This window comes from Etheostoma spectabile, chromosome 12 (assembly GCF_008692095.1).
Source record: "Etheostoma spectabile isolate EspeVRDwgs_2016 chromosome 12, UIUC_Espe_1.0, whole genome shotgun sequence".
Lineage (NCBI taxonomy): Eukaryota > Metazoa > Chordata > Actinopteri > Perciformes > Percidae > Etheostoma > Etheostoma spectabile.
The window spans coordinates 3,505,643-3,514,135 of NC_045744.1; the positions used below are offsets into that span (position 1 = coordinate 3,505,643).

The 8,493-nt window shown below is 43.9% G+C and overlaps 1 protein-coding gene across 1 annotated transcript in view; it reads right to left on the minus strand.

The window, feature by feature from the left end:
- Window positions 1-4,607, minus strand: part of LOC116699206 (potassium/sodium hyperpolarization-activated cyclic nucleotide-gated channel 2) — a 35,356-nt gene extending 30,749 nt beyond the window's left edge. Inside the window, exon 1 of the mRNA XM_032531689.1 lies at window positions 3,412-4,607. Within this exon, the coding sequence (XP_032387580.1) occupies window positions 3,412-4,607 (1,196 nt within the window). The remainder of the gene's footprint in view (window positions 1-3,411) is intronic.
- Between the last annotated feature and the right edge of the window lie 3,886 nt (window positions 4,608-8,493).

The following is an 8,493-nucleotide window of genomic DNA, read 5'->3' on the forward strand; positions in this document are numbered from 1 at the left end:
GGGGGGGGGGGAGACCAAGATAGAGTCAGTCAAAAGGGAGATGCAGCGGAAAGCACAAATTGACTTCTTAACCCAAGATGGCAAAGTATACCCGTTGTCTGCCTGAACATGCAGAAAGTAATTAGATGCTTTCTTTTTCCAAGGTCCACATGCTGTATTATTTCTCCATGCATTCTATATTCTTATAATGCAACAAAATTAATCTCATGGTTGTCTCTGCTAATGGCTGATGATTCATGGTTCATTTTCTTGAATTATGTTTGGTTTTCTAATCTATGACTGACTAAAGTGAAGGTGCATTTTCAAGGTTTAAATGATGGAAGCAACTTTCAAACCCTTCTGTGTCTCAACCCGCCTACTTGCACACGTCAAACACTTGGTTTTAATTATATAGTGTAGATAACGCAAAAGGTACCAGCATGACCCCCTAAATACTGTGAAAAGGTTCAGTGTGGAATGATGGACCCTACATGGGCACCATCTGCACTATGTTTGCACTATGTTCCACATTTAAATAATTTTTATTGGTCTCTTCATTGCACTCATCTCTCTACATCAGGGGTCTCAAACTCAACTTACTTGGGGCCGCTGAAAGTAGAGTCTGGGTTGGGCTGGGCCGCATCAAGTATTCCAAAAACCCTCTATTCCTCAAAAAGGGCGCGGAACTGCCGGTGCTTTAAGCCCCTAGATCTGATATGGATGGTGCTTTCACCAACAGACATCACACTGTCAAACCTCAGCATTTGCCACAAGGTACTTAGCTAGCTTGACAACCGTTACGCCGCTGTCACGAGACTACTACGGTAGCCCATAAGTGACCAAGCGCAATGACAAAAAGTTTCAGAACGCGCGGGGCCGCACTAACACTTAACTTTGATGTCAAGTAGGGGGCCACAAAATATCATCCCGCGGGCCGCAATTGGCCCCCGGGCCGCGAGTTTGAGACCCATGCTCTACATTGTTTCTGTTTAGAGTATGTATATATTAGTGTGTAGATATTGTTTGTTGGGTTGTTTGTTCTGAATGTGTAAGCACACTGTGAGCAACTATGCTCCAAAGGAAAATTCCTCGTATGTGTCTTCATACCTGGTCAATAAAGCTGATTCTGATTCTGATTCTGATTCTGATTCTGATCTTGACTACAAAGCGGAAGGGGAGGGACCAGGGACTGGGGACGTTGGCAAAGGTTTTCAAAATTTGAATGGCGGCCGAGTCAACCGAGACAGCTGGAGCAGCGACGACTCAATTGTATAAATGTAAGTAACACTGGTAATACGAAGAAAACAAATACGCGGAACTATTTTTTTTGTAAGCAAAAGCCAGCATATATATTTGGCGCGCTGGAAAATCCCGTTTACATGTGTGTTCACATGTGTTTTAACATAAGTGTTCCTTTTGGGACAATACTAACCATTGAAAGTGGGCACTACGGCAGTAAGTGGTCAGTGCACAGTATGCAGAATGAGACACAGCCAATGGCTTGTAACTACTCCACTATTAAATATTTAAAATATATAAAGATAATTGCAAAACATTCACCAATTTGTTGTCTTTTTTTCATTTTTTTTTTTCAAACTCATTAAGTATTTTTTGTTTTCAAGAATGTATTGGCATATGTTATATATCACATTGTATCCTTCATGATCTTATTTATGTTTGAGGCAGGGGTGTTTGTCTTGGAGGAAAGGAGTCCATTGGGAATGCCTTTCTACAGGGGCCAGGATGTGGCGCTACGCCCCTGGTTTGTGGTAAATTAGACCTTTTGTAAACAAACTATTATGAAAAAAAAACCTAGTGTCGACACAAATCATAGATATTGAGCATATTCATTGTTTTACAGCCAGGGTTTTTGAGAAGCCAAATAAAAGTGAGTTTCTTACATTTTCTGTAGCAGAATTAGTTTCATACTCAAGTCTCGTTCAATTAGGAAAAGCCCTCTAATATTAAACCTATAAAACATGTTGAGTAGCCAATCTTTCTTGAGCTGTTAAAGGGAGCCAGGGTCTCCAGGACCCAGTCGGTTTCATTTATCACGCTGCGTTTGGAACTCTTTTCGACCTTGCAGTACACATGTATACCAATAAGGCGTGTGTCTTGCTATTTGCTGCCAGTGGTGATGTGGCAGTATATTGAATGGGACAGCGTGGAAAAGTAGTGATGTTAGAGCCCGTCAGAGGAAGCTGTGCCGGACAGGTGCAGCGCTGAGTCATTACACTGCGACTTACGCAACAAGCTCTGACTCCTAACAATAACCGCCCTTATGATCATGTTTAAAGCAACTTTTGCTGCTTTAACTATGCATTCATTAGCATAAGAATTACCAAGGGGGGGAGCTATAGATTCACATTGTGTGGGCTTGCATGGTAAAGAAAGGCATGCAAAGCATGTCTCAACGAAAACAAGTTAAGTAGTCTACTGACTCGGCGTTATGTGATACAAATGGGCCAAATTTGAATTTCACTGTGAGAAGGAGGGGGGGGTGAAGGTAGCGCGAGACGACTCCAAATTAGACGGGAGCTGTCCACTCCTTGTGGTGCTGAAACCGAGCAGCCCAGCCAAAGAAACCTTGCTGATTGTCTGACCCAAATGCAATTCAGCGACTGATAGGCTACATGTCGAGAATGAAAAATGTATGATTGCATGATAATTGATCCAGCTCGCGTAACGAGGATCCCTATTGGGTCGTGGGTGTCTCTAAATATTCGCGTGGCAAAATAGCTGCTGGATGTCCACTTATTGGTGTTTCAGCTGTGATAAACACAGCGCATCCGTCATTAAAACGCAGGATCCGGGGGGTTGTACAGGCCGATGTGTCTCCAGTGAGCATGCTTGAGCTTTTCGCACACTTGGCTCAAGGTGACATTCCATTACTGAGTACACACATACACACACAGGCATAGCCTACATCCTGTCAGCATGGCTCTTGGCGCAGAGCGTAGCTTCCAACCAATATTGAGCAGATCTTTGGACAATAATGGCATATTAAATAAGCCCGATTGGCGTCTGAGAGCTGTCCTCTTTGTTAAATGTGAGCGTACTGCAACGAAAAGTCGAGATGTGTTAGCAGGCCGAGCTTGTTGAGCATCCCAGACATGCTACTGTACATGCAGACTGGAACAGGATTTGTTTACAACCTTGAAAGGACACTCTTGGCTTAAGTCCATTTGCCTGACAACAGGTTGTTTGGGGGATTATTGGCAGCACGTTGCAATGCATCGATTCCAACAGATTCAAATCATAAGGGGTGAAATGGTAAATCAGCATCCTGTAGCCTGGAACAATACCCATGCATGTGTCCCCATGGAGTCACAGTGGTTACTCACTATAGAGTAAGTTGTAGATGACAAAGAGGACCCATATGGGCCCCCCCATGACTTTCAACGTGCAACCAAAGGAAGCCCCGGCTCTTACCTGAAATCGCTGTAAGGGTGGATAATCCAATTTCCAGCTGATTTTACCCTCTCCTGCTCTCTCTCAACTGCTTTTTGACTACCATACATGCGTAAGGAGAATTTGTTAACTCCGGGCTGAAGCATATTGCTAAACTGCCGCTGCATGAAGGTGGTTTGGCTGCCCCGAGGCTCCGCATCCTCGGCCGGCACAATTGGCGGTCCATCCTCCGACTTCAGGAAAGTGACAGAGTTCCTGGGCTGCTGGGTCTGAGTCTGAGTCGGGCCGTGCAGCGAGGACGAGGCTTTCCGGCTTGGTGCGTTAGAGAAGGACACCCTGGAGTCTTTTTTCTCGGGGACACCGCTTGACACGGGGGTGGTGCCGGGGTTTGCGCTCTCTCCTCCGTGCCCCCCGGACATGGACCCGCCTGGTGTGATCGAGCCGTCCATGCTGGCGGTGGTCGAGTTACGTGCTCCTCGCTTGGCGCTCCCTCCGTCCTCGGCCCTCCCCGACCCTCCTGTCTGCTTCTCCTGCTTGGAGATGATTGAGCGCAGGCTCCCGGTACCCGAGTCCCTCCTGCATTCTCCGTTTTTGTTGCATTTCATGCTGGAAATTGGAGCGACGCTTTTGCGACCATCACCCGCTGTCGCGTTTAAAACCTCTACCGCGACCGCCGATACCGACGCCTCCGCCCCAGATGCTCTGCTGGTCTCGCCGCGCTGGGCAGCATCGCCCGGACAGGGTGTCTGGGTCTCGGTAGGTCTGGAGGCAGCAGTGGGCCGTGGAGCGGCAGGAGCGTCCTCTGCGTGCGTGTGGCAGGGCTCCTTGCTTGAGTTTCTCCTGGAACCCGAGGACGCGGCTCCCCCTCCTGGCGTAAAGTTCTTCATCCTGATACTGCCGCCGCCTCCTCCTCCTCCACCTCCGCCGCTGCCGCTCCCACCGGCTCGGCGCAACCGCGGATGCTGAAACTTGGACTCTTCTTCTCCGTCCTCCGTCTCGTCCATCACGACGTTGCTGGCCGCACCGGGCTGCTTACCGCTCGGCGCGCCGGAGGAACCGGACTCCAGACAGTTCTGGGTGCTGTTGCTCCTTGTGCATTTGGACGCGGCAGCCTTTGGTGCGCTGATATGGCTGCATCCGCTGCCGCCCACCGCCTTCTTTTTCATGGTGGCAGCAGACGCCGGTGAAACCTCATTCCTGTCCATGACATTGAGCATATCAAATGTTGGCTCCAATTATCTTTGGAGAAAACCAATCAGAGACAGAGGGGAGCTGGGGAGAGAGAGAAGGGAGAGAGAAAGGAGAGAGTGACAGAGGGATAGAGGGAGGGGTGGACGTGACTTCTTTGCAAACTGCGCTTTTACTTTCACTAGTCATTGTGTCAAAGACGCTCAAGAACCTAATTGAGCCCCATCTTTACAATAAATGGGCTCATGCTAATTCAACTCAAGCTGCACGTGCAGCTGAGGCCTCGCACTCATGACCTAAAGCTTGAATTGCCTCTTTGCAAATCTATATCCAACATCAAAAGTTGAATCACCACGTGTTAATGAAATCTCAAAATGATGTCATATGTTTTAGAAGGTGCTTTCAATGACAACCTCCCAGAACGGCTGTTGCCCATGGTTGGTGTTTAGCGCGGCCTAGGGGCCACACACAGGTGGCACAGGAGGTAGAAGACACATGATGTCAAACTTTGTGGTCAGAATGGAACAGAACGTGCCGTCTCGAGGATCCTTTGGGTGCTCGTGGCTGGTTTCAAGCCCCTGCAGGCAACACAATGTGCCTTCTACTTCTTACAAGGGACATTTTTGCTTCACCATGGAGTCAGGTCTTGTTGGTTTAGAGGATCAGATCACAGTCGAAAGGTGTATGTGCAACCATGTGTACTGCTTAGATACCTTAGGGTTATTTTCTAAAAGTGGGAGTAAAAAAAACAGCAAAGCAGCACTGAGGAGTATTCAATCAGATATTCATATTAGCTCAGTCAGCTACAGTGGCTTGAATAAGTTTACACACCCAGGCTAAAGTCGATTAAAAGAGGAATAAAAAAACATCTTTTGGAAATTGATCTTAATGCCTTAATTAAAAAAATTTAGGAAAATCCAGTCTTTTAAGGACACCAATTTTCTTTGTGAATGAATAATGTATTGTAAATAAATAAATGTTCTTCCTTGAAATACAGGGGGCATAAGTATACACCCCCTGTGTTAAATTCCCTTACAGGCAGGCACATTTTTATTTTTATAGACCAGTTATTTCATGGATCAGGATACTATGCATCCTGTTAAAGTTCCCTTGGCTTCTCAACATTTTATTGTTCTTTTTTCTACACAATTTTTGATGTTTTTGTCACTTTTTTGGCATTTTTTTTAATTATGTTTTTGTGATATTTTTCTTAGTTTTTTGTCGCTTTTTCCAATGTTTTTTTTCTCTTTCTTCACATTTTTCTGTCACTTGTTTAACCGCCTAACTAGCACTAGTTTTACAGTAATTTTTGGAATTCATGGTCAATAACCCTCATTTAAATGGAATTATACTTATTATTTGAGTTAAAAAAGCAGAAAATATGAATTATTTGGGCTAATAGTTAAGATCAGAGGAACGTACAGATGCGTTTCGTCAGGAATGAAAGTGATCAATTGTATTTGCAAAGAGCGTTGACTGGAATCCAATCTGTATTTTTGTGGTAATTTGGTTCAAATGAAACCCATATTTCAGATGTAGACCTTTTTTAAAGGGGTCAAATTTGACCCGAGGACAACAGGAGGGTTAAACTGCATGGTAGGAGCATAAAAGCGGCTGGTTTAAAAATGTATAGTGCAGTAATTACATTTTCATTAGGATCTCTGTTGCACATTCAAGATATGGGCCATGTTATTTGAGTGCTTTGTTACTTGAGAAGTAGTTAGCCTCTATTTTCTTTAGTCTACTTTTAGTCACATATGTAAAGTGTCGGAGCAGCAGACGCAAGGACTCCTTTGTCCCCCATGACTTTGGACTTTACAACCCCTCACTCTGGTGGGAGAAGGAAATAGAGCAGAGAGGACAATACATACAGACGTATACATATACACACACACACACACACACACACACGCCTGGACTTACTCACTTTAACACTTGACTCAACACTGACATTTTTGACTGATAATTTATGGTTAATGTCTTTTTTGTGTCTTTTTAGAGCCAAAGGTTCTTATTGTTATTATTATTACTGTAATTATTGTTATCTTTATACTGTCTCCTAGACTGTATTCTTGCTAAAACCGATGCTGGAAATTAAAATGTCCTTGCGGGAGTCATCCCAAAAGGATTAATAAAGAGAAGCCTAAGTCTTGGTTTTACACACAAATGCTCACACAGCTGTGCTCAATAATAGCGCTATAACTGGTGCCAATCACTGAATTTACCCTTCTTCACTGTTTCTCCCTCCACATTTCTTACCTTTTGACATCAGCCATAAGCGTCATCACTCTCTCCCCCTCCCCTCATCTTTCACTTTGTCTCCCTCTCTCTGCCACCCTCGCTCCACTTTATTATACTAAACGCCGCAGCTGCACCAAGGTTCCCTCTAATCCCGGTGAGGTGATGCAGTAGTGGGACACTCGAAAACATACATAGGGAATATTGTGATGATCTTTTTGGTGTGGAGCAAAATACACACAAACGCCCCGAACTAGTAAAAACCAATGAGAGTAAAATTAGGCATTTCTTTCACACACTATTACAACCAATAATAAGTAAGCAGCCACCCCCCCCCCCCCCCCCCCCATTATCATATACCCTTCACCATACATAGAGATTGGCATTGTTTTATTTCAGTTAGACTAATAGCTGGTTTTACTTGCATTGAGAGATGATTTTATGGAAAGTATCCCATGCTAATCTCTAAGTATATTGAAGGGTATGTGATGATGTGGGGGGGTTGTTTTAATTCCAAAGGCCAAGAGAACTTCATCAGGATGCATAGTATCCTGGATCCATGAAAGAACTTTAAAAATAAAAATCTGCCAGCCTCTATGAGAATTTAACATAGGGGGGTGTCTACTTATGCCCCCTGTATTTTAACATAGGGGGGTGTATTCTTATGCCCCCTGTATTTTAACATAGGGGGGTGTCTACTTATGCCCCCTGTATTTTAACATAGGGGGGTGTATTCTTATGCCCCCTGTATTTTAACATAGGGGGGTGTATTCTTATGCCCCCTGTATTTAAACATAGGGGGGTTGCTTATTATGCCCCCTGTATTTTAACATAGGGGGGTGCTTATTATGCCCCCTGTATTTTAACATAGGGGGGTGAATACGTATGCCCCCTGTATTTTAAGGAAGAACATTTATTTATTTACAATACATGATTAATTCACACAAAAAATTAGTGTCCTTAAAAGGATGGGTTTTTCCTTTTTTTTGTAATTAAGGCATTAAGATCTATATACCAAAGATGATTTTTTGATTCCTCTTTTTAGTCAACTGAAGCATGGGCATGTAAACTTATGAGCACCACTGTATATGTTTGTAGTTGCTTGCTTAAGGACTATTAGGATTATGAATTGAATTTGTTATTCATATTTATTTGAACATGAAAACCTCTGGGCTTAATTAATGCATAAATTGTTCGGGACTTGCTGTTAATGTCTCACAAATCTAAATGGCATGCTGCCTAATTCTGTTGAGGCACCTGTAGACTTTTCAGCTTGAGACTTTGTGCATATAAAAAGTATTAACCCCCTGTGGAAGTATTTATGGGGTTTTTTCTGTGTCTCTGAAATGTGCTTGTATCCATCCCAACTTTGTGCTTTTCAGTTACCAGTGCTCCTTTGTCCTCAGGGTGAAGGTTTTGGCTCAATTCTGATCCCCAAAAGTTAGACCTTCCAGACACAAGTGTATTTATACTTCAATCAATTTCAACCTTTTGGCTGACTTGACTCAGGTGGTCTCTATTAATTGAATTATGTGACTTTTATAACCAATAGACCCTTTTCACTGCTGAGATTCTGTCAAAGCAGAATAAGTACAGGTGTAATTAATAACAATAATGATGGTTCCATTCCAAAGGCGTCCCAGTAGAGCGATGTTTCCCAAACTTAGGGTCGGGACC